A 26934-nucleotide genomic window follows, 5' to 3' on the forward strand; every position below is an offset into this window, starting at 1 on the left:
CACACAATTTCCCATCCCTGTCCTTGACTGGTCCTACTCTTTCCCTAGTCATTCGCTTATTCCTGACATACCTATAGAAAGCTTTTGGGTTTTCCTTGATCCTTCCTGCCAAATATTTCTCATGTCCCCTCCTTGCTCGTCTTAGCTCTCTCTTTAGATCCTTCCTCGCTACCTTGTAACTATCCATCGCCCCAACTGAATCTTCACACCTCATCTTCACATAGGCCTCCTTCTTCCTCTTAACAAGAGATTCCACTTCCTTGGTAAACCACGGTTCCCTCGCTCGACGCCTTCCTCCCTGTACTTGTAACAATAAAGATTATTATCTTATCTTAAGAGTTAATTATAAGCTATTTTCTTGTGAGATATTAACTATATTTTAATACTGTGTTAGTAATAAAGTTTGTTTTAATACACCCCCATCCCTATTTTTCCTGAAATCACTCCTGGAGTGAGGTATCCTTTCCTCACAGTCTTACAAAATTAAAATAAAATATTGGGGATTCTGTCAGGTATCCTAGCTACTTTTGGAGTCTGGTCTGGGATCTTAATAGTATTAAAATACTTTTTAAATTATTCACAGGATGTGGGCATTTCTGGCAAAACAAGCATTTATTGCCCATCCCTAATTTCCCTTAACTGAGTGGTTTGCTGGACCATCTTAGACAGTAATTAAGATTCAACCGCACTGCCATGTGTTTGGTGCTACATATAGCAACAGAAAATTCCCTTCCCTAAAATGACATTTGTGAACCTGACGGGTTTTTATGACAATTAGGTGGTTTCATGGTCACCATTAGCAATTATTCCTGCTGTGATGAGATTGGATCTTTGGATGAATGGTCCAGGATTCCAGATTACCAATCCAGTGACATAACCACCATGTTTTCATTCTCATTAGTTCCCATTTCCATATAAATATTCATATCTACAACAACATTGTCCTGTTCCCTAAGAATTCTTGAAACCTGAGCAGTGTTAGACTACCATTATATAAGTATTATTCTTCATTCCGTTACTTGATAAGAGCAGGCAATGTCAGTGGATGGGGCCATTTTTACTTCTTTGCATGTTGAGGAGTAATTTCAGCCTTACCCATTCTACCAAATTTGAGGCATTATCTTGGACACTAACCTGGTTCTTTGGCTAAAGCAGCCAGTACTGAAGCACCAAAAATATGGGTGGAACCATGAAACAGTTACAGGAAGTAACAGACTCCAAGCAGCTTCAAGAGAGAAGTAATACTAGGGATCGGATTCCATCTGGAGAGAGCCTTTTATCGAAAAGGATAAATTTCTTTTAAAGAATCAAAGCGAGTTGGAGGATCAGCCATGATAATGTTATGATGTGGAGATGGCGGCGTCGGACTGGGGTGGGCACAGTAAGAAGTCTTACAACACCAGGTTAAAGGCCAACAAATTTGTTTGGACTCACTAGCTTTCGGAGTGCAGCTCCTTCCTCAGGTGAGTCTCCCCTGATTCCAAATAAACCTGTTGCACTTTAACCTGGTGTTGTAAGACTTCTTACTATGATAATGTTAAATGGCAGAGCAGGCTTGAATGGCCGAATGACCTACTCCTGCTCCTATATTCTATGTTTCCATTCTACAGTACTTAACCATTTTCCTGTATGTTCTATGTTTCTCTTGCATTTAATCCAACCAAAGCAATGAAACTCCAAAGGCAGAACTCTTGAACCTAGGAAGTGGGGGCTGACAGTATCAGGTTTGACATCTTGACCAACTCACCTTGATTTACAGTTTTAGGCAAGACTGGCAGTCGGTCAGATTCAGACTCAGGCCGCATGAAACTTGGCACTGCAGAAACTGTTGTGATTTCTTTCAGGAGTGTGCTGACCCCCTGTGTGGATTCCTTCAACAGGGATGTGACATTTTGTGTTGACTCCTTTAACAGGTTTGCAACCGCAGAAACAGGCTTGTTAGGTCCATTCAAATCCTCATTGTCGATGTTGATTGCAAAGAGGATAGAGTTTAACCCTTAAAACAAAATCAACAAGATGAACTTACAATGGTAATTTTCTGCTGGATTTAATTAATTCATTTTAAACAAAACAATACTTCAGGTACAAATCTACTTTGTAACTTCCAAGTTATGGCAAGATTGTGTTAAATATAAATCACTGAGTTGAAGTTTTGTGAAGTGAGATATCTGTTTGCTGTTCAGCCAATGAAGCACTGTAACCAGCACCATTGTCCCTTTGAAAAACAGTAAGGTGTCATAGGGATACCCTTTGAGAATAAATGTTTAGTTCTCCAAGTCAATGTGCTAGAGGCACCCTGACCTTAGGTAACTCTTACGTTTCCTGGAAATGCAAATAACAGCAACAGCAAATCTAAGGTGACATGGCCATACCGATTTATATCGCCAAATGTAAATACCTTAAATTATCTGCTCAGAATGGGAATACATCTTAAAATGCTGTCAGTTTTCACACAACAACAAATGATTGCTCAAAAAGACTAAACAGAACTGAAATATATATCTGAACAATTATTCAGCGAAACATTGAGCATCTTCTTCTGTACTAGCTGTGTGAGGGGGGACTTACACTTTTGGGGGCCCCGCACGCTCCCTCTTTGTGGGAGCCCCATATCACATCCATCCCCCTGGTGACATGGCGGCCCACCCCCATGACATCGAGCCCCGCCCCCAATGACATCAAATCTGGCCTGGCCTCTGCTCTCTCGCCATTGCCGTCCGGTCCAGTTGCTGCCCAGCCCAGCTCAGCCCTCTCACCTTTCAGCCCTGCCTGGCTGGCCTCTGGTCTGGTTGCCGCGCTCCCACTGGCCACTATTCCCAAATTCCAAGACACACTGCCTGCGCTTGCCTGGCTTTCTTCGCACCTCACAACTGCTATTCAGCTCACCTCTCGGCTCTCGCTTGGGTAGCCGGACCTCAAGCTTCGATGACCGTGTGCGCTCCTGGCTGGCTGCCTGGCTTCTGCTGCCGACTATCTGGCCTGGCCTCTGCTCTCTCTCTCTCACCTCCACTTCCCAGTCTGGTTGCTGCCCAGCACTCTCAGCTCAGCCTGGCTGACCTCTGGTTCTGGTCGAGTCGCCACACTCCTACTGGCTGCTGCTCCCCGATTCCCCGAGACACGATGCTGGCGCTTGCCTGGCCTTCTTCACACCTCCCAACTGCTTCGCTGCTCATCTGTCGCTCAGGTGGCTGGGCCTCGAACCTTGACAACCAGGTGTGTTCCTGTCTGGCTATTTGACCAGGTGACCTCTGGTCTTTCTGGTTGGTTGCCCAACCGCCCACCTCAGCCCTAGCCTGGAGTTCAAACGTTGCCCCACTGCTCCCCTCGATGGCCAGCACCTCCTCCTCACCTCGCTGGACACATTGCAGGTTTGTGCCCCAATGTTAGGGCAGCACGGTAGCATAGTGGTTAGCACAATTGCTTCACAGCTCCAGGGTCCCAGGTTCGATTCCCAGCTTGGGTCACTGTCTGTGCGGAGTCTGCACATTCTCCCCGTGTGTGCGTGGGTTTCCTCCTCACCTTTGCCCCAGGCTACCTGACTGAGTGAATGCCAGAATCCTAGCTGCTGTTTTGCACCTTTACTCAGTGCGAGTCAGATGTCACACCAATTCAGGAGATCCCTGTCTGAATTGCTCAAAGTCGCGACCACCTCTCAACGTCTGGCAAATTGTTTTCCCGCTCTATAGGGGGGACTACCAATCAGAGCCCGATGTTCGATGTTCTTGTAAGTATATCCTTCCTCTGATATGGAGATCAAAACTGCACAATTGATGCAAGATTTCCTTACAACTCTCCCATTCCAAACCTCCTGCAATAAATGCCAACATACCAGTTGCTTTCCGAATTACTTGCTGTACCTCCAACATCACTTTGCGTTTCTTGCACAGGAACACTTAAAGCCCTCTAAAGACTATCTTTTAATATTTTCTCACCATTTAAAATTTTTTTTAAAAAATATTGATACCAAAATGAAAAGCCTCACATCATACCCCTTCTACAACCTTCTTGCCTCCTCACTTATCTATATCCCTTTATAGACTCTGTCCTCTTTGTCATAATATCCACTCATGTATATAATGAGATGCAGACAGGCAGTGATTGACACACAGGATAACCAATGAACACACACGACACATAACAACCAATCACCAGGCAGGACACCACCACTATAAAGCACACAGGGCATTAAGACCCTCTCTCTCCCTACAGGACACAGCTACTGAGATAGTAAGAGTGCACAAGCCAGTGAGCACTATCACCATGAGGTAGAGAGTTAGTCTGGTCAAGCCAGTAGGAGGGTATCAGTTAGATTGATGGAGTGTCAACTCACAGCAGACTATGTACAGCAATCAGGAAGTTCAATAAAACAGTGTTGGACCATCTCCTGTGTCAGAAGCCTGTTTCTAGTTTCACTGCATCCAGTTGCAGTCAACGTTGAACCAACTTACTTAACACATCATGGCACCAGAGTGCTATTAATCCTAACGAACCTACCTCGAGTGCATCTGCAACGCTCAGCGAGCAGCCATCCAGCGGCATGGAAAGGATCCAGCCTCCTTCGCAACTCCGGATCTCCAGCAACCTCGGTGCCAACTGGAAAGTCTTCAAACAAAAGTTCCTCCTGTACATCGAGGCCTCTGACCTGGAGGCAGCATCGGATGCCAGAAAGATCGTGCTGTTCATGTCGACTGTGGGGGATCACACCACCCACATCTATAACTCGCTTACGTTTGCCGATGACGAAGACAAGACAAAGTTCAAGACAGTTCTGCTGAAATTCGACAACCAATGCGAGATTGAGGTGAATGAGAGCTTTGAATGGTACATCTTCCAACAGAGGCTTCAGGGTAAGGATGAACCTGTTCAGTCCTTCTTGACCCATCTCCGCACCCTAGCGCAGTCATGTAATTCTGACTCGACGACTGATTCCATGATCCGGGATCAGATCGTTTTCGGGGTCCAGTCCGACTCCCTGCGGGAGAAGCTCCTCAAAATCAAACAGTTGACCCTCTCCGTCGCCATCGAAACGTGCGTTGTCCATGAGCATGCCAGAAATCGCTTATCCCGCATCAGGGCGGCGGAAACTGCAAAACTGGCCTCCCACGAGGCAGAAAGGGTGCAGGCCATAGCGAAAATGCAAGGCCTGAGCATCGAGGAGAGTGGCCGCTTCGCGCGCTTTTCTCAGGTCCCCGCGCATGCGCGCCACGACCGGGTGGACGATGAGGCCGAAGACCCTGAGGCGCTTGCACGAACATCGGCCGACCACACTGCACAGAACGTGCTGACGTCAGCGTCATAACTTGTCCGAATTGTGGCTCTGCCCATTTAAAACGGCAATGTCCAGCCAAAGGCAGGCAGTGTCTACAGTGTGGAAAGCCTGGCCACTACGCGGCCTTCTGCAGGTCCGCTCCACCGAACAACAGCCAGCGATCCCAGCTGCAGCCGCAGATGTGTCCGCTGCGTACAACAAGGCATGCAGGATTCTGATCCAGACAGCCCAATGGACCCCGATGCTGACTGCCTCGAGTCTCCATATCGGGTGGGCATCATCACCACACGCGAATTGGTCTCTACCGTGCCTGCCAACCGCCTTTCGATCCTGAGTGTGGATCCTGACGACGAGTGGTGTGCCGTCATCACAGTCAACCAGTCTCGCATCTGATTTAAATTGGACACTGGCGCGTCTGCGAACCTCTTATCACAGTCGGACCTCAACAGCATCCGACGCCAACCTAGCATTTTTCCACCAGCCTGCCAGCTCCTTGCCTACAAAGGTAATGCCATAGCTGCCAGTGGGTCGTGTCAGCTAGGTGTCTCTCACAAGGCAATCAAGGCAACGTTGAGATTCGAGATCGTCTGGCCTGACAAGGCATCCCTGCTCGGTGCTTGCGCATGCAAACACCTAAATCTGGTACAGCGAGTTCATGCCATGTCCTCGACACCGGCGATGGCCTCGCCCAATGCGAATCTCCAGGCTGAGATAGACAACATTCTCACACAATACCACAGCGTGTTTGATGGGATGGGCACGCTCCCATCTCGCTACAAGATATTGCTCAAGCCGAATGCCACCCCAGTCATCCATTTACCACGCCGGGTGCCGACTTCTCTCAAGGATCGTCTGAAAACGCAGCTACGAGAGCTCCAAGACCAGGGCATCATCTCAAAGGTCACGGAACCAACAGACTGGGTCAGCTCCATGGTCTGCGTCAAGAAACCCTCTGGCGAACTCCGCATTGATCCCAAAGACCTGAATTGCAACATCATGCGAGAGCATTACCCGATCCCGAAGCGTGAAGAATTGACCTGTGAGATGGCTCACGCCAAATTCTTTATCATGCTGGACGCCTCCCATGGCTTCTGGCAAACTCAGCTGGACGAGTCCAGTCGGAAGCTGTGCACTTTTAAGTCCGTTCGACAGGTATTGCTACAACCGCATGCCTTTTGGTTTCATATCAGCTTCCAAAGTATTTCATCGCATAATGGAGCAAATGATGGGAGGGCATCGAGGGGATGCGAGTCCATGTGGACGATGTGATCATCTGGTCCACGACGCCCGAGAATCACATTGCTCGCCTCAAACAGGTTTTACAGAGGATTCATGAAAATGGCCTCCAGCTCAACAAGGCCAAATGCTCGTTTGGTCGGTCTGCTATCACGTTTTTAGGTGACCACATTTCACAGCAAGGTGTGCAACCTGACGCCGACAAGGTGCTGGCAATCAATGCCATGAAGACACCAGAGGACAAAAAGGCGGTCCTCCGCTTCCTCGGGATGGTTAATTTTCTCGGAAAATTCATTCCCAACGTGGCATCCCACACCACGGCCCTCCGGCATCTCGTTAAAAAGTCGACAGTGTTCCAGTGGCTTCCCGCACATCAAGCGGAGTGGCTTAAGCTGAAGGCGAAGCTCACTACAGCCCCGTACTGGCGTTCATTGACCCAACCAAGGATACCAAGATATCCACAGACGCAAGCCAGGACGGTATTGGGGCGGTGCTCCTCCAGCGAGACGATTCCTCGTCCTGGGCTCGTGGCATATGCCTCCAGGGCCATGACTCCGACTGAACAACGGTATGCCCAGATTGAAACGGAATGTCTGCGTTTCCTGACAGGAATAGTCAGTTGGTCAGGGTCGAAAAATGTTCACGCAGAGCTCGGCAGGCAGTCTACTGGCCTGGCATCAACCAGGACATTGCCAACATGGTCCTCAACTGCACAACATGCCAGAAGTTTCAACCAGCTCAGCCCAAGGAAACACTGCAACAGCACGAGATTGTGACTTCTCCGTGGTCCAAGGTGGGGATAGACCACTTTCATGCAAATGGGCGTGATTACGTGCTCTTGGTCGACTACTTCTCCAGCTACCTGGAAGTGGTGAAACTGTCGGATCTCAAGTCCAAGTCAGTGATTAAAGCCTGCAAAGAGACGTTTGCCAGGCATGGCATACCACTCACAGTAATGAGTGACAATGGCCCATGTTTCTACAGCCAAGAGTGGTCCGACTTTGCACGATCCTACCACTTCAGTCACATCACATCCAGTCCCCATTACCCGCAATCAAATGGGAAGGCCGAAAAAGGGATCCATATTGTCAAGCGGTTGCTGTGCAAGGCTGCAGACTCAGCCTCGGACTTCAACCTGGTGCTGTTGGCATACAGGGCAACCCCTGTCGACTGGTTTGTCTCCGGCGCAGCTGCTCATGAACCGCAACCTGAGGACGACTGTTCCAACCATCCATGTTCCAGACCTTGACCGCCTCACGGTGCTGCAGAAAGTGCAGCGATCCAGGGACCAGCAGAAGATCACATATGATGCTCATGCCAAGGATCGACCTGCACTGGCTCCAGACGATGTTGTTCGCATCCAGTTGCCTGAGGGAGGTTGGTCAGCCCCAGCTATTGTCGTCAGTCAGGCTGCCCCCAGGTCCTTCGTTATCCAAATGGCTGATGGCTCCATTCTACGGCGCAACAGGAGGGCGCTACGAATAGTTCCCTGGCCGCACTTCTCCGCATGTCATCATGCCTCCTCCGGACATCTCGCAACATGAGGCCACCGATCTGGCAGCGATCCCACCTCTCCATGAGGCCACCAACATGGCAGCAATCCCGCCTGTCCAACTGCCGGCGTCCCCCGCTCCACCTCTGAGGCGATCAACAAGAATTCGTCGCCCGCCACAAAGATTGAACCTATAGACTTAAATCTTGTAAATTTTGTTCAGTTTGCTCTGTATCTGCACGATAGACACCTTCCCACGTACATATGTTCATTCACTCACCACTTGTATATAATCATGCATCTATATATATCGCCACGTTCCAAAATTTACTTCAAAAAGGAGAGATGTCATAATATCCACTCATGTGGAGATGCAGACAGGCAGTGATTGACACACAGGATAACCAATGAACACACACGACACATAACAACCAATCACCAGACAGGACACCACCACTATAAAGCACACAGGGCATTAAGACCCTCTCTCTCCCTACAGGACACAGCTACTGAGATAGTAAGAGTGCACAAGCCAATGAGCACTATCACCATGAGGTAGAGAGTTAGTCTGGTCAAGCCAGTAGGAGGGTATCAGTTAGATTGATGGAGTGTCAACTCACAGCAGACTATGTACAGCAATCAGGAAGTTCAATAAAACAGTGTTGGACCATCTCCTGTGTCAGAAGCCTGTTTCTAGTTTCACTGCATCCAGTTGCAGTCAACGTTGAACCAACTTACTTAACACATCACTCTTCACAGCTTTCAGTCTCACCTTGCTTTATGTCATCAGCAAGCTTGAATACCTTATAATCAGTACTTTCATTTAAGTTATCAACATAAATTGTTAACAGCCAAGGCCCCAGCACTGATCCTGGTGATACTTCAGTAATAATAGCCTGCCAACCTGAAAATGACCTGTTTATTCCGACTTCTTTTCTGTCATTTAACCAATCCTCTATCCGTGCTAATATATTATCCCCATTCATTATCTTCTCAACAATCATTGTGAGAATTTATCAAGTGCATTTTGAAAATTCAAATATATTACAGCCAGTGGTTCCCCTCGTCTCTTCCCTGGTAGCTCCAACCTCAAAATACTCTGACAGATGTACCAAACATTTCCCTTTCGTGAAACCATGTTGACTCTGCCTATCATATTATGATTTTCTAATTGTCCTGTTACCACGGATTCTAGCTTTTTCCCAATGACCAATGTCAGGTTAACTGGCCGGTAGTTCCCAGTTTTCGCTATCCCTCCTTTTTTGAATAGCAGTGTCACATTTGCAACCTGCCAATCCACTGGACCTTTCCCTAATCTCCGGAGTTTTGGAGGGTCACAGCCGGTGAATCCACTATCCCTGTAGCCACCTCTTTTAGAACACCCTGAATTATTAAGAGATTTAAAAAACTAAAATAAGAAAATTCAGTGTCTCACAGTTTCTATCAAAAACCAGCACAAAATGTGACGGCACATGCACCATTTGACTGGATTGGAGCAATCGCAACCAATGCCAGAGCAGAAATCGTGATCAGCAGCTCTGCTCATGGACTCCACAGCCAATAAATTCCCCATCCCCATTCTACTAGTGCGCAATGGTTGTAGAATGTAATTTCTGCAGGAGGCGCTAACCAGCAAACTTCCACCTTCTCAGGGGCAATTACAATGGGCAACAAACAGCAGGCACAAGTTGTCACCAATGCCCACATCCCATGAATTTTTTTTAAAATTCTGATCTTTGAAGTAAGACCCGAGCATCAGTCCGACAAGTTGCAAAGGAAAGCAGGTTGGATTTACCGAATACCAGAGTTCCCAAACTGTGCTCTGTGTGCATTTCTGGAAAGTGTGCAGGAAATGTTGTCTGTTGGTGGATTTTATTCATTATTTCAGTTATGGAATTTTTATAACTGACAATGTAGATGAAGTCCAAAAACACGCAGGAATCTGTTATATGAAGCGGCTAATTTATTTCAAGGGGCCGAATATGAATAAAATACACAGAGATAATGACACACGGACTTCTCATCTCCAATCACCGTACGCAGCACAATATACTTTCAGTTGCCCGGCAACTCTCCAGTCTAACTGAGATCAGAACTAAGCTTGGTCCTGTATGTCATATTATAACCATAACTGCTGCAATGTAACAGTAAAAAGTGGGCAGATGGTTAAAGGCAGGTAATCTTAGGCAAACAGTGATGAGTAGTACAATAATGAAATGTGTTTTTCCAGTACCAGTGCACTTTCTGGTGAGACAATGACTATTGTAAAATAAATCACTGACACCAGGCACAAACAGGATCTAAACTAAAGAGATGTAAATGTGACAAAAATACATGGAAATTGGATTAACTTGGACTGAAGTAGCTAAATAGTATGTGTTACATGGTGAAGCCATATCACATAACAGCCTGAAACTATTTCTTGTATACAAACACTTCAGAACAAATTATGAACAGCTCAAGGATAAATCACCAAATGTTTTGACATGGGCACAGTTAATGGCGAACAAGACAGTTTTACACTGTGCTGCTTTTGCTGATGACAATATTCAGGTCCTTCGAGCCTTTTACTCAGTGAGTTACAGCGTCGCGAAGCCCAGAAAATCTCACACCCTAGCAGAAGATCTAATACTTCTGCTGTAGACACGGTAAGCATTATAATAATCTTTATTGTCACAAATAGGCTTACATTAACACTGCAATGAAGTTACTGTGAAAAACCCCTAGTCGCCACATTCTAGCGCCTGTTCGGGTACACAGAGGGAGAATTCAGAATGTCCAAGTTACCTAACAAGCACGTCTTTCGGGACTTCTGGGAGGAAACCGGAGCACCCGGAGGAAACCCACGCAGACACGGGGAAAACGTGCAGACTCCGCACAGACAGCGACCCAAGCCGTGAATTGAACCTGGAACTCTAGAGCTGTGAAGCAACAGTGCTAACCACTGTGCTACATGCTGCCCAGTGTGCTTAGAGAGAAGACCCAAATATTAATGCCCTTATCAAACAACACATTATCACATCAAATTAATGGCATTGCCTATGACATCTTAACTCGCTTAAATGAATAGTGTAATTGGCAGCCAGTACTTTGTTCTCCTGCCAGATAAACCAACAGGTATGGTAGCTCACCTTCTGGTGAATGTGAGGTCCATTTTTGAAGGTGCAATACCGAATGACGTTTCATTTTACCAGGCATTGCTCACCAGAACAATGGCTATTTGGACCCAAAACTCAACCAACCTTTGTTGGAAATCAATCACAAGTCCATTTTTAGTTGAAATGTCCAAAAGATTTCTTGTTCTTTTATTGACAAGTTTTGTGGCATGGGTACTGCTGAAAAAATTGTGAAAGGGTGTCGTTTGACACTTCATAAATCAACATAATATTGTTTGGTCACAGTGTGTTAGCATTTTCTCTGATCAAGCAAAGGCAATGATTGGGAGGCGCAGTGATCAGTGGATTGTTTGGGAAGAACTGTCTTTCCAAAATTATGTTGGTACATTACAGTATATACTGGGCAGCATTCTCTTCTATAGGCAGATATACCAACTGGAAAGAAGTCCTGGACAATACTGTGAGGGTGGTAAATCTTTGAATTCCAGAATATCTTTTGCTCCATGTACCGAGATGGGAAGCAGGAATATCAATCTATTGCTCCAGGTAGAGGTTTGATACCAGTCACACGAGAAGGTGTGGGCACATTTATTTAAATTTCAATCTGAGGTAAAGTTATTCTTTACAGGCCACACATTCCCACAGACTTGCTGTCTGCATGACACGGGCGATATTTGTTGTCAGATACAGTCTGTTACTGAATGAGCTAATTCAAGGCGTTAAGGGCTAAATGCAATATCTTTACTGACCAGTCAATGGCTAAATAGCTGGGAATCTGGTGAGAAATGCTCATCTTCAGCAGTGGACCCCAAATACAACATTCTGGCTTTGCAACATTCATGAAGGGCATTCAAAAGGCACAGTTTAGAAGATAGAGGGGCCATTTATCACAGCTGGTATTTATCAGGAGCTGAGTTGCTGGTGGATCCCAACTTCAACCTGAACACAGTCCTTCAGGAAAGTGCATCTAAAAAAGTCTTTTTTAAAGCAAAATGTCCTTCAAGATGGTGGAGGACATGTACTCTGTACTAACTGCGATACAGATTCCACATTTTCAATATACACACACCTTTCAAAAATGTTCATTCCAACACTGCAAAATCTGAAATGTGGATTTGCGACGTGTCCAAAGTTTTAAAAGAAATAGTCTCACCTTTTTCCCCAATTTCTCTAGGAGCCTTGTCTAAGAGTAAAGCTTAACCTGTGAAAGACCATCACAGCCAAGCGCCTTCATTACTCAGTACCTATAGACACGGGGCGAGATTCTCTGACCTCCCCATGGCATGCTTCTCGGTGGCGGAATTAGCCTGCCAGTCCGAGCCAGCACCGCCACGATCTTCTGGTCAATCACCAAGTAAAACCTCAAATGTGATTTCCCATTCGTGCTTTGCATTCATTTTCATAATAATAGGCAAAGGATATAAATAAACAATGAATTCTTAAAACAAGGATTTTACTGGTCAAACTTTATAAACTTAATACCATTTACAGTCAGTTCAGTGTCACAAAAGACCTCTCCACATAGCAAAGATATCACACTCAGATTCCAAATGCTCATTCCTGCCCACATGAGTTATTACCAGAATGTGGTAAAAAATCAATAATTCTGCTGAGACACGCAACCGAGTTGAAAATATGCATGAAATCTCAACACCGTGAAATAAATGCATACATGAACAACGTTGTAAAACCTTAGGGGGGCATTTAAGGCTTATTGTATTGCAAACAAGGTTTTTATGCAACCATTCTTCAGCTATCAATACAGCCAGCTAAAATTTGCATATAAATCACATTACACATTAACAGGCTCTTTATCCTCCTACAATCTGCATTAAAGCCCATTTATACAACTTGCAAAACAAATTTAATTTTGTTTATGAATATCATCAATACAAAAATACTTTAGTCATGGTCACTAGAAATGAGAACTGTTACTGATAGCACATCTTACCTGCTGCCATGGTAGGAAGCATGCTTGCACGTTCTTCCTCTCTCATAAAGGACCAGTCTTCATAGAAGACACTAATAATCGCATGATTTAAGAAAAAACAAAATGATTTCTATTTTCATAAAACAGAAGTCAGAACAAAATTGTTTCTTACAATAACAACTAGGATGTTTTCAGTATTCATCAGAAATGGATTCTGACTTCCACAACTCTCATCCATCAGGACGAGTTATTCTTCAGATAAACCAGACAAAAATGTTCATCTGCTTTAGCTAAGAAGACACTTCAGACATCTGATTATTGTCCGTAAAATAACAACTTGGTTTTGCAACATGTTATGGGAAACTGCTTTGACACATACAAGATAATGAATGCCTGGAAACAAATAGTTCAGCAATATCAAAAATATATGTTCAAAACCCAACACCAGGGTATGTTAGCATCCAAATAGCTTAACAGAACATTACTGTGTATCCCTAACCTTAAGGCTACTGGGAAGTTTGGCCAAGTTAATTGGCACCAGCAAAGTGAAGACACCAGCATAGCCTGATAGTTAAAAAGGCTAACTCCGAATCAGCATAAGCAGCATAAACAATGGAGGAGTGCAGTGAAAAACAGGATGTGCAGTCAGGGAATGAGCTCAAGAGCTGATCGGACAACGACTGTTGCTATGCACAGACAGTGATTGAACACAGACATCTGTGTATCTCACTCCTGAGGAGAAATATGACCCCCGAGTGAGGCACGACTCTTTGAACATTCGTAATCAGAGAACAAATGAATTGATTAGTGCTGTCCCGCGAGTACAAGACTGGAGGCATGAGATCAGTGCCAGCAAAATTTGTATAAAAAGGAGAGACAAAGAGATTTCAACATCGTAACCTCGAGGAACAACATGGCAGAAGGGAGAAGCATAAGTTAAACTGTTAATACTTATCTAACTTCTAGTAGTAGATTTGTGGAAGTTGACATTACATCATCACACTTAGACAAGTTGGAATTGGAGCTGGAGGCTTGAAGATGGAGTCCAATTCCAGCTTGTCTAAGTGTGATGACGTAATGTCAACTTCTACAAATCTACTACTAGAAGTTAGATAAGTATTAACAGTTTAACCTATGCTTGTGAACTTGTAATGGTCGCAAGGGAAGGTAAAATCATTTGTGTTTTTGAAGCAGTGTATGATAGAACCTCTCCTGTAGCAGTGCTAAGCACTGGGATCTTATACTGTGTTCAATAAAGACCTGATTTTATTTAAAGATAAAGTTGTTGCGTCTATCAATTGACAGGAGGAAGGACCTCGGTCAACAACTGACAGCACTGCAACATTAGTATTATTAGGAATAACTACAAATTAAGACTTTTACAGTTGCCCATGTACAAGTTTCAATTTTAGTCTTTTTGGCTAAGGAACACAAACTGAAGCTGCATTTCCCGATAAGTAAAGAACAACTAGGAGGGCAGAAAAAAGTAGCACCACGCAAACGCCTGAGCTCCAATGCAGTTTTCAGAAGATAATTTGCAGAGACCTGGAACCATCCTACACACTGAAAGCAGTAAACAGATACTTTATACTTTTTAAAATAATTATGTATGTTTCATCATGCAACTTCAAATGGAAGCACAGATACAATACATTCATAATGCATGGTATTAAATTTTACACAGCCTGAATTTGCAAGGTATTGCAAAGGGGGATTCACAGCCAAATGCACTAAGCAGATCAAGTAGAGTCAGACAGCAGGGAATAATTGAACCCAGGCAGAGGAGGGGAAAGGGGAAGGGAGATGGAGGAGAAGGAAATTATATACGATCAAAAAAAACCTAGAAAGTAAAAATTGATACAGCAGACAACTCTGCCCAGCAACACACAAAAGAACTGCAACGGTACACACAAGTGCATGAGGGAAAGGCAAATGCATAGATGGATCAGAATGCCTATTTGCTCATTAATTAACAAAGGAGAGGGTAAAGAAAGGGGGTTGAAAGAGCCTGAAAAAAGGAGAGAATTAATAAAACTAAGCTTAAAATGTAATAAACGGGTAAAGGGGGTACAAAGCTGAAACCAAACATTATATGTAAGTAAAAAAAGATAGCAGTCGATGGTTCTTAAGTTTTAAGAGACTCGAAAGTTTTTTTTTAATAAATATTTTATTGAAAATTTTTGGTCAACCAACACAGTACATTGTGCATCCTTTACACAATAACAACACAAATAACAATGACCTATTTTATAAACAAAAAATGAATAAATAATAAATAACAAAAATGAAAACTAACCCTAATTGGCAACTGCCTTATCACAAGTAACACTCTCCAAAAATATAATTTAACAGTCCAATATATAATTATCTGTCGCAACGTCCTATACATATTATACAGTATATATTAACAACCCTGAGAGTCCTTCTGGTTCCTCCTTCCCCCCCCCCCCCCCCCCCCCCCCCCCCCGATCATGGGCTGCTGCCTTCTTTTTTCCATTCCATCTATCTTTCTGCGAGGTATTCGACGAACGGTTGCCACCGCCTGGTGAACCCTTGAGCCGACCCCCTTAGAACGAACTTAATCCGCTCTAGCTTTATAAACCCTGCCACGTCATTTATCCAGGTCTCCACCCCCGGGGGCTTGGCTTCTTTCCACATTAACAATATCCTGCGCCGGGCTACTAGGGACGCAAAGGCCAAAACATCGGCCTCTCTCGCCTCCTGCACTCCCGGCTCTTGTGCAACCCCAAATATAGCCAACCCCCAGCTTGGTTCGACCCGGAACCCCACTACTTTTGAAAGCACCTTTGTCACCCCCATCCAAAACCCCTGTAGTGCCGAGCATGACCAAAACATATGGGTATGATTCGCTGGGCTTCTCGAGCACCTCGCACACCTATCCTCCACCCCAAAAAATTTACTGAGCCGTGCTCCAGTCATATGCGCCCTGTGTAATACCTTAAACTGAATCAGGCTTAGCCTGGCACACGAGGACAACGAGTTTACCCTGCTTAGGGCATCTGCCCACAGCCCCTCCTTGATCTCCTCCCCCAGCTCTTCTTCCCATTTCCCTTTTAGTTCATCTACCATAGTCTCCCCTTCGTCCCTCATTTCCCTATATATATCTGACACCTTACCATCCCCCACCCATGTCTTTGAGATCACTCTGTCCTGCACCTCTTGTGTCGGGAGCTGCGGGAATTCCCTCACCTGTTGCCTCGCAAAAGCCCTCAGTTGCATATACCTGAATGCATTCCCTTGGGGCAACCCATATTTCTCGGTCAGCGCTCCCAGACTCGCGAACTTCCCATCCACAAACAGTTCTTTCAGTTGCGTTATTCCTGCTCTTTGCCACATTCCATATTCCCCCATCCATTCCCCCCGAGGCAAACCTATGGTTGTTTCTTATCGGGGACCCCCCCAAGGCTCCAGTCTTTCCCCTATGCCGTCTCCACTGTCCCCAAATCTTCAGTGTAGCCACCACCACCGGGCTTATGGTGTAGTTCCTCGGTGAGAACGGCAATGGGGCTGTCACCATAGCCTGTAGGCTAGTCCCCCTACAGGACGCCCTCGCTAATCTCTTCCACGCCGCTCCCTCCTCCTCTCCCATCCACTTACTCACCATTGAAATATTAGCGGCCCAATAATACTCACTTAGGCTCGGTAGTGCCAGCCCCCCCTATCCCTGCTACGCTGTAAGAATCCCTTCCTCACTCTCGGGGTCTTCCCGGCCCACACAAAACCCATGATGCTCTTTTCAATCCTTTTTAAAAAAGCCTTCGTGATCACCACCGGGAGGCACTGAAACACAAAGAGGAATCTCGGGAGGACCACCATCTTAACCGCCTGCACCCTCCCTGCCAGTGACAGGGATACCATATCCCATCTCTTGAAATCCTCCTCCATTTGTTCCACCAAATTTAACCTATGCAATGTGCCCCAATTCTTGGCTATCTGGATCCCCAGGTAACGAAAGTCCCTTGTTACCTTCCTCAACGGTAGGTCCTCTGTTTCTCTACTCTGCTCCCCAGGATGCACCACAAACAACTCACTTTTCCCCATGTTCAATTTATACCCTGAAAAATCCCCAAACTCCCTAAGTATCCGCATTATTTCTGGCATCCCCTCCGCCGGGTCTGCCACGTATAGTAGCAAATCGTCCGCATACAAAGATACCCGGTGCTCTTCTCCTCCTCTAAGTACTCCCCTCCACTTCTTGGAACCCCTCAACGCTATCGCCAGGGGCTCAATCGCCAGTGCAAACAATAATGGGGACAGAGGGCATCCCTGCCTTGTCCCTCTATGGAGCCGAAAATATGCAGATCCCCGTCCATTCGTGACCACGCTCGCCATCGGGGCCCTATACAACAGCTGCACCCATCTAACATACCCCTCTCCAAAACCAAATCTCCTCAACACCTCCCACAAATAATCCCACTCCACTCTATCAAATGCTTTCTCGGCATCCATCGCCACTACTATCTCCGTTTCCCCCTCTGGTGGGGCCATCATCATTACCCCTAACAGCCTCCGTATATTCGTGTTCAGCTGTCTCCCCTTCACAAACCCAGTTTGGTCCTCGTGGACCACCCCCGGGACACATTCCTCTATTCTCATTGCCATTACCTTGGCCAGGATCTTGGCATCTACATTTAGGAGGGAAATAGGTCTATAGGACCCGCATTGTAGCGGGTCCTTTTCCTTCTTTAAGAGAAGCGATATCGTTGCTTCAGACATAGTCGGGGGCAGTTGTCCCCTTTCCTTTGCCTCATTAAAGGTCCTCGTCAATACCGGGGCGAGCAAGTCCACATATTTTCTATAGAATTCGACTGGGAATCCATCCGGTCCCGGGGCCTTTCCCGCCTGCATGCTCCTAATTCCTTTCACCACTTCTTCTACCTCGATCTGTGCTCCCAGTCCCACCCTTTCCTGCTCTTCCACCTTGGGAAATTCCAGCCGATCCAAGAAGCCCATCATTCTCTCCCTCCCATCCGGGGGTTGAGCTTCATATAATTTTTTATAAAATGTCTTGAACACTCCATTCACTCTCTCCGCTCCCCGCTCCATCTCTCCTTCCTCATCCCTCACTCCCCCTATTTCCCTCGCTGCTCCCCTTTTCCTCAATTGGTGTGCCAGCAACCTGCTCGCCTTCTCCCCATATTCGTACTGTACACCCTGTGCCTTCCTCCATTGTGCCTCTGCAGTGCCCGTAGTCAGCAAGTCAAATTCTACATGTAGCCTTTGCCTTTCCCTGTACAGTCCCTCCTCCGGTGCTTCCGCATATTGTCTGTCCACCCTCAAAAGTTCTTGCAGCAACCGCTCCCGTTCCTTACTCTCCTGCTTCCCTTTATGTGCCCTTATTGATATCAGCTCCCCTCTAACCACCGCCTTCAACGCCTCCCAGACCACTCCCACCTGGACCTCCCCATTATCATTGAGTTCCAAGTACTTTTCAATGCACCCCCTCACCCTTAGACACCCCCCCTCATCTGCCATTAGTCCCATGTCCATTCTCCAGGGTGGGCGCCCTCCTGTTTCCTCCCCTATCTCCAAGTCTACCCAGTGTGGAGCGTGATCCGAAATGGCTATAGCCGTATACTCCGTTCCCCTCACCTTCGGGATCAACGCCCTTCCCAAAACAAAAAAGTCTATTCGCGAGTAGACTTTATGGACATAGGAGAAAAACGAGAACTCCTTACTCCTAGGTCTGCTAAATCTCCACGGGTCTACACCTCCCATCTGCTCCATAAAATCTTTAAGTACCTTGGCTGCTGCCGGCCTCCTTCCAGTCCTGGACTTCGACCTATCCAGCCCTGGTTCCTACACCGTATTAAAATCTCCCCCCATTATCATCTTTCCCATCTCTAGGTCCGGAATGCGTCCTAGCATCCGCCTCATAAAATTGGCATCATCCCAGTTCGGGGCATATACGTTTACCAAAACCACCGTCCCCCCTGTAGTTTGCCACTCACCATCACGTATCTGCCCCCGTTATCAGCCACTATAGTCTTTGCCTCGAACATTACCCGCTTCCCCACTAATATAGCCACCCCCCTGTTTTTCGCATCTAGCCCCGAATGGAACACCTGCCCCACCCATCCTTTGCGTAGCCTAACCTGGTCTATCAGTTTCAGGTGCGTTTCCTGTAACATAACCACATCTGCCTTAAGTTTCTTAAGGTGTGCGAGTGCCCGTGTCCTCTTTATCGGCCCGTTCAGCCCTCTCACGTTCCACGTGATCAGCCGGGTTGGGGGGCTTTCTACCCCCACCCCTTGTCGATTAGCCATCCCCTTTTTCCAGCTCCTCACCCGGTTCCCACGCAGCTGTATCTCCTCCAGGCGGTGCCCCCCCGCCCATCCCCTCCCATACCAGCTCCCCCCTCTCCCCAGCAGCAGCAACCCAGTAATTCCCCCCCCCCCACCCCCGCTAGATCCCCCGCTAGCGTAATTACTCCCCCCATGTTGCTCCCAGAAGTCAGCAAACTCTGGCCGACCTCGGCTTCCCCCCGTGACCTTGGCTCGCACCGTGCGACGCCCCCTCCTTGCTGCTTCTCTATTCCCGCCATGATTATCATAGCGCGCTTCTCCCTTGGCCCCGCCCCCAATGGCCAACGCCCCATCTCCTCCACCTCCCCTCCTCCCCCCATCACCACCTGTGGAAGAGAGAAAAGTTACCACATCGCAGGATTAGTACATAAAACTCCTCTTTCCCCCCTTTTTATCCCCCCTCTTCGCCCCCCACATTCGCCCCACCACTTTGTTCAAACGTTCTTTTTAATAACCCGCTCATTCCAGTTTTACTTCCACAATAAAAGTCCACGCTTCATCCGCCGTCTCAAAGTAGCGGTGCCTCCCTCGATATGTGACCCACAGTCTTGCCGGTTGCAGCATTCCAAATTTTATCTTCTTTTTATGAAGCACCGCCTTGGCCCGATTAAAGCTCACCCTCCTTCTCGCCACCTCCGCACTCCAGTCTTGATAAACGCGGATCACCGCGTTCTCCCATTTACTGCTCAGAGTTTTCTTTGCCCATCTAAGGACCATTTCTCTATCCTTAAAACGGAGGAATCTCACCACCATGGCTCTGGGAATTTCTCCTGCTCTCGGTGCTCGCGCCATCACTCGGTATGCTCCCTCCACCTCCAACGGACCCGCCGGGGCCTCCGCTCCCATTAACGAGTGCAGCATCGTGCTCACATATGCCCCGACGTCCGCTCCCTCCGCACCTTCAGGAAGACCAAGAATCCTCAGGTTGTTCCTCCTTGCGTTGTTCTCCAGTGCCTCCAACCTTTCCACACATCGTTTCTGATGTGCCTCATGCGTCTCCGTCTTCACCACCAGGCCCTGTATGTCGTCCTCATTCTCGGCTGCCTTTGCCTTCACGACCCGAAGCTCCCGCTCCTGGGTCTTTTGTTCCTCCTTTAGCCCTTCGATCGCCTGTAGTATCGGGGCCAACAGCTCTTTCTTCATTTCCTTTTTGAGCTCTTCCACACAGCATTTCAAGAACTCTTGTTGTTCAGGGCCCCATGTTAAACTGCCACCTTCCGACGCCATCTTGGTTTTTGCTTGCCTTCCTTGCCGCTGTTCTAAAGGATCCACTGCAATCCGGCCACTTTCTCCTCCTTTTTTCATCCGTATCCAGGGGGGATTCCCTTCTGGTTTACCGCACAGTGTTTTTAGCCGTCAAAATTGCCGTTGGGGCTCCTATGAAGAGCCCAAAAGTCCGTTTCACCGGGAGCTGCCGAAACGTGCGACTCAGCTGGTCATCGCCGCACCCGGAAACAAGAGACTCCAAAGTTATTCAGACTTGACACAATGCCATCTGTGGCCAGGTTGTAAACTTGTCATAATATAACACAATGTAATTTTTCATTGTAAATTTTAGCACAATAATTTACAATGGAGACAACTGACATAAGTGTGACAGAGACAAGACAGCATAAGTGGTATAGACATGAAATGCAATAACTAAGATTATTAAAATATATTACAGATAAAGTTAGACTACTGGTCAAAATAACTCAACCCACTGTCCACTTTTCTGGATATCATGTGTAATTGAATTAACTGAAGTAAGGAAATAACCAATCACTATCCACCAAAGCATAAAAACAAGCTAAAACTATTGGACACTGTACACGGTAGCACAGTGTTAGCACTGTTGCTTCGCAGCGCCAGGGACCCGGGTTCGATTCCCGTCTTGGGTCACTGTCTGTGCGGAGTCTGCACGTTCTCCCCGTGTCTGCGTGGGTTTCCTCCGGGTGCTCCGGTTTCCTCCCACATGTCCCGAAAGATGTGCTGTTAGGTAATTTGGACATTCAGAATTCTCCCTGTGTACCCGAACAGGCGCCGGAATGTGGCAACTAGGGGATTTTCACCATAACGTCATTGCAGTGTCAATGTAAGCCTACTTGTGACACTAATAAAGATTATGATAAAACAAAAAGTTTCTAATAATTATGAGGGAGCAATGTTTCTAAAACAGCTTCATTGGTAAATGAAAAGCCGGAGAAAATGGACAGCAAAGCTCTGATCCCAGGTCTAACTAAGTTAGTGATGAAAATGAGGCAGCAGCTTCAGCCTTGGCAGTGTGCAGAGCGAAATTAGCTCCTGATTGCTACAAGGTGTCTTTCACTGGAAAGTAGACCGACAAAAATATAACTTTCTATTTTTCGGTTTTGTAAAATTTAAATAGATAAGCTCCTTCACCAATTCCAAAAGGGTGAACCAGCAGCATTCCATCTGCAAGAACAAGCCAGAATTGACGATGATAAATTAGTAAAGGGGTCCCTGTGAAAGGGGCAGGTGAAAGAAAGATGGAGCATGATTAAAATGTTAATATATGCAGCATCTTCAGATGAACATTCACTATGCTAGCATAGTCCGGTTAAAATACAGGAAAGGAAATTGTTATAGTCTCAGAAGCAGCAAATGAATGAATGACTAGTTCATTTGTATTGGCTGCTGTTGGGTTTAGGGAGGAACATTGGCGAGAAAAATAAGAGAAAACTCTGCAATTGTTTTAAAATGCGTCATCGTCGCAAGCAAACAGCCACGGCCTCAGTTTAACCTTTCAACCTACAGAGGCTCCTCCAACAATGCAGCTCATCCTCACTATTGCAATAAAGTATTAGCATTGGAAATGAGCTAAAGTTCACGGTGCGAATGAAAACCACAGTCTCGAGACTCAGTGATAAATGCAAAAACTCAATTCACTGGGTTCGTCAACCTAATTGACGGATTCATTTGAAATAAGGTCATCTTTAATAGCTAACTGATAGTTTAGAGGATATCAAAGCTTCACTTATTTTATCAGCAACAACGTTCCTACCAATTGTTTACCTTAGAAGGTTTCCGTCACCAAGAAGCATATGCATATATCGCTCAAGTGAATGTTCATTGAGTGCAGATCGGAGCCAGGCCCTGCCTCGTCCTATGTCTGTTGTGATATTCTTTAAAGAGTAGTATCGCTGTAGTTCATGTTTGTTCAGATGTTCTTTTACATAATACCAAAACACAGGGTCTGCAAAGAAAAACATTATATTTATAATAATGAATGAAGATAATGTGAAATGTTAAAAAGACAAAGTTAAGAGCATTCTGTCTGAATGCATGCAGCATTCACAAGGGAAACAGATAGGCACAAGAAGGCACGGATAGCGGTGAGCGGATATGATTTGATTGTCATTGCAGAGACGTGGTTACAGGGTGACCAGGCTGAGGAACTGAATATTCAGGGATTTTTGTCATTTTGGAAGGTTAGGTGAAGGGAAAGAGGTGGGGTAGAACTTTTAATAAGAGACACAATTAGTACATTCTTGAGATACATCAAGATGTAAAATCAGTCTTGGTAGGGCTACGAAACAGCAAGGGGCAGAAAACATTAGTGAAAGTTGTTTACCCGTAACAGCCTCCCCGAACAGGCGCCGGAATGTGGCGACTAGGGGCTTTTCACAGTAACTTCCCCGAACAGGCGCCGGAATGTGGCGACTAGGGGCTTTTCACAGTAACTTCATTTGAAGCCTACTTGTGACAATAAGCGATTTTCATTTCATTTTCATTTACATGCCACCAAACTGCAGTGGTAATGGTGAGAACAGCTTAAATCAGGAAATTAGAGCTGCACATAATGTGGGTAATACAGTAATAATAATCTTTATTGTCACAAATAGGCTTACATTAACACTGCAATGAAGTTACTGTGAAAATCCCCTAGTCGCCACACTCTGGCGCCTCGCCTCTTCGGGTACACAGAGGGAGAATTCAGAATGTCCAAATTACCTAACAAGAACGTCTTTCAGGACTGTGGGAGGAAACTGGAGCACCCGGAGGAAAACCACGCAGACACGGGGAGAACGTGCAAACTCTGCACAAACAGTGACCCAAGCTGGGAATCAAACCTAGGACCCAGGAGCTGTGAGCAATAGTGCTAACCATGTGCTACCGTGCCGCCCAAATGGGCAACTTCAATTTACGTTAGACAGGGGAAACCTAATTAGTACTTATGCGATGGAGGGTGATGGAGAGATGGGCCTCTGGAGCAGTACATCAAGGAATCAACTAGGGATCAGGAACTTTTAATTTGAGGTTTTTTTAAATGCATTTACGGGATGTGAGCGTGACTGGCTAGGCCAGCATTTATTGCCCATCTCTTAGCTGCTCTTGAGAAGGTGGTGGTGGGTAAGCTGCCTTCTTGAACCACTACAGTCCCTGTGGTGTAGGTACAGCCACAAGTCAGGATGGTGAGTGACTTGGAGGGGAACTTCCTGGTGGTGGCATTCCAATGCATCTATTGGTCATGGGTTTGGAAGGTGCTACCTAAGGAATCTTGGTGAGTTACTGCAGTGCATCCTGTAGGTGGTACACACTGCTGCCACTGTGCATTGGTGGTGGAGGGAGGTAATGTTAGTGGAAGGGGGAGCAATCAAGCAGGCTGCCTTGTTCTGAATGGTGTTGAGCTTCTTGTGCGTTGATGGAGCTGCATTCATCCTGGCAAGTGGAGAGAATTCAGGAGTGGAGTTACTTGTCACAGGATTCCTGAGGGAAGAAGAAAAGCCATACTCTGGAGTATGCCGGAAATCTAAAGTCCAGATAGTTCAGGAAGATAGAGAAATAAAGAGAAGTTTCCAAAGTCTGAAGTTAATGGAACAGAGGAAACTGGGAACCAGAATAGGTTACTGTTCAGTATTCACAGAGTGTTGAAAAGGCATTGGATCATGAGAGGCCAGAAAGATAGCTGCAGTAGTGCTAAGACTTGTCAGAAATTACTAAATTTGGGAGACATATTTGAAATAATTGTAGAAATCGGTGGCTGGACCTTGGAGTTTCTGTAACAGCCTTCAAGACAAAGGAACCCCGAAGGGAGAGGTGTCAAACCTGAAAGTGAAACCTTGATGGAAGCAGCAGAGAAAAAGCATAATTTGGAAGAAAACATGGAAGTGTGACTTTTGAAAGCGGAATTTGAAATCTCTCGTGTGGTAGACGGAGTTCCGTGAGACAAGGTGGCTCACGGTGTAAGGATCACCTGGGAGGGATTTTGTGGAGAAATCCACAGACATTTACTTGGGTTCAGAGAGGAGTGTGTCTTATCACAGTCATCTTGTGTGCTTAAAAGGGACTTTGTGTGTAAAGGAGACCATGGTAGCTAAAGAAGTACTTTGTCTTCTGTGTTCATCGTAACATTTGTGTGTATTTTTTAAGATAAATAAAAATAAAAAAAATTAAAATATCGCTTATTGTCACAAGTAGGCTTCAAACGAAGTTACTGTGAAAAGCCCCTAGTCGCCACATTCTGGCGCCTGTTCAGGGAGGCTGTTACGGGAATTGAACCGTGCTGCTGGCCTGCCTTGGTCTGCTTTTAAAGCCAGAGATTTAGCCCTGTGCTAAACAGCCCCTAAAGGAGTATTGTATATTAATCCAACTTTTTATGTTTAATAAAGTTTTTTTTCTTGTTGTTAAACTAATTAGGCTCTTCTGACTCTGTTCCTCCATGTTAAATTTTCTTAAAGTACAAGTTACGGTCTTTTGAGCCTGGATTCCATTCTGGGATCTTCCCATCCAGCTATAATGTCAACTGACAGTGTAACATAAAGCTCCACAGGAGATTAGTAAACAAAAATCAGAGCAGGATGCTCTGTTCGACTGCTATGGATTGAGAGTTGGTTAACAAACAAAAAACAGAGAGTATGAATAAATGGGTCATTCTCAGGAGGGCAAGCTCTGACTAGTGGGTACCGCAAGGTTCAATTCTTGAGCCACAGCTGTTCACAATCTATATAAATGATTTGGATGTGGGAACCAAAAGTAATATTTCCAAATTTGCTGATGACACAAAACTTGGTGGGAAAGTGTTATGGGCCAGGGTTTAGAGAACCCCAAAGTGTATCATGGAGTTCACCTGACCCACCCAAGCTTTTCTCAAAGTGAAACTAAAAAGCAGAGCCAGAGCTCAGCTCCACCCACACTCTGACATCACTGCAGTAACATGAGCAGACAGGCATTTCTTAAAGTGACATTCTCATGACACCTCCCCCAAGAAAAAAAAATAAACCATCAACTTCAAGATGGTTTCATTTCTCATCGTTATCTTCACTCTCTGATTTTTCCTCTTGTCTAAACCTGGGACTTTGCGGCCTTGTTACTACACAATCCGGAAAAATACCAGGATATTCGTCCTCCAACACTTCAGTTTTCTGATTTCACACTGGCTTTTCAACCACAATAGGCATCACTCCCATCTGTGATCCAGCTATATCATTACCCAAGATAAACTGTATTCCTGGACAAAATCGTTTCTCTATTACTCCTACTACCACTTCACCACTCTTCACTGGACTTTCCAACCTTACCTTATATAATGGAACACGACTCTTCTCACCCTGAATTCCACATATTACCACCTTTTCTGGCAACAAACTACATAACTCCTCATCTCTTTCCATCAAAGATTGACTAGCTCCTGTATATCTTAAAATTGTGACTTCTTTACCTACTCCTCCTGGTACACATGAGTAAACTTTACTCACACAACTAAATTCTTCAAAGAGATCTGGTACCTTCTTATCTATCACCTCTTGATCAGGCTGTACAATCTTTTGCACCTCTTTCGCTTCACTTGGGCTTTCCTTTACCACTTTAACAAACCCCACTGTCTTATCCTGTTTTACCATATCAGCTTCTCAGTGCTTTTATTCCACCACCAACACTGTGACTTTACATGGCCTAGTTTATTACAGTGAAAACATTTGAAACTTTTCATGTCTCTTCCACCCTCCTGGATTTCTTTTTTTATCTGAGGTACACTCTCCTTTTTTATCTCCCATCAGATCTCCTTTACCTCTACCACTTGAATATTTCTCTTTTTCCCAGTTTCTATCCCTCACAGGCTGAAACTGATGTCGGAAACCAAGCTTTGATTTATGAACCAATTCATAATCATCTGCCATTTCTGCTGCTAATCTCACAGTTTTAACCCTCTGTTCTTCCACATGAGTTCTCACTACATCAGGAGTTGAACTTTTAAACTCCTCCAAAAGTATAATTTCTCTGAGAGCTTCATAAGTTTGGTCTATTTTCAAAGCCCTTATCCATCTGTCAAAATTACTCTGTTTGATCCTTTCAAACTCCATGTATGTTTGACCAGGTTCTTTCCTTAAATATCAAAACTTTTATCTATAGGCTTCAGGCACTAGTTCATATGCACCTAAGATGGATTTTTGCACCTCCTCATACGACTCAGATACCTCCTCTGATAGTGATGCAAACACTTCACTAGCCAACCTACCAGCTTTGTTTGAATCAGTAATACCCACATGTCCTGTGGCCATTTCATTTGTTTAGCTACCTTCTCAAATGTAATGAAAAAGGCTTCTACCTCCTTCTCGTCAAACCTT

At 45.6% G+C, this 26934-nt stretch overlaps 1 protein-coding gene across 3 annotated transcripts in view; it reads right to left on the bottom strand.

Moving 5' to 3' along the window:
- Window positions 1-26934, bottom strand: part of snx29 (sorting nexin 29) — a 621367-nt gene that overhangs the window by 540512 nt on the left and 53921 nt on the right. For all 3 annotated transcript variants that reach the window (XM_072481809.1, XM_072481808.1, XM_072481810.1), the window contains 3 exons: window positions 22385-22565; window positions 13065-13135; window positions 1748-1996 (listed from right to left, as the gene is read on the bottom strand). In XM_072481809.1, coding sequence (XP_072337910.1) covers window positions 1748-1996; window positions 13065-13135; window positions 22385-22565 — 501 coding nt within the window. The remainder of the gene's footprint in view (window positions 1-1747; window positions 1997-13064; window positions 13136-22384; window positions 22566-26934) is intronic.

This window comes from Scyliorhinus torazame, chromosome 17, assembly GCF_047496885.1.
Source record: "Scyliorhinus torazame isolate Kashiwa2021f chromosome 17, sScyTor2.1, whole genome shotgun sequence".
NCBI classification, from domain to species: Eukaryota; Metazoa; Chordata; class Chondrichthyes; order Carcharhiniformes; family Scyliorhinidae; genus Scyliorhinus; species Scyliorhinus torazame.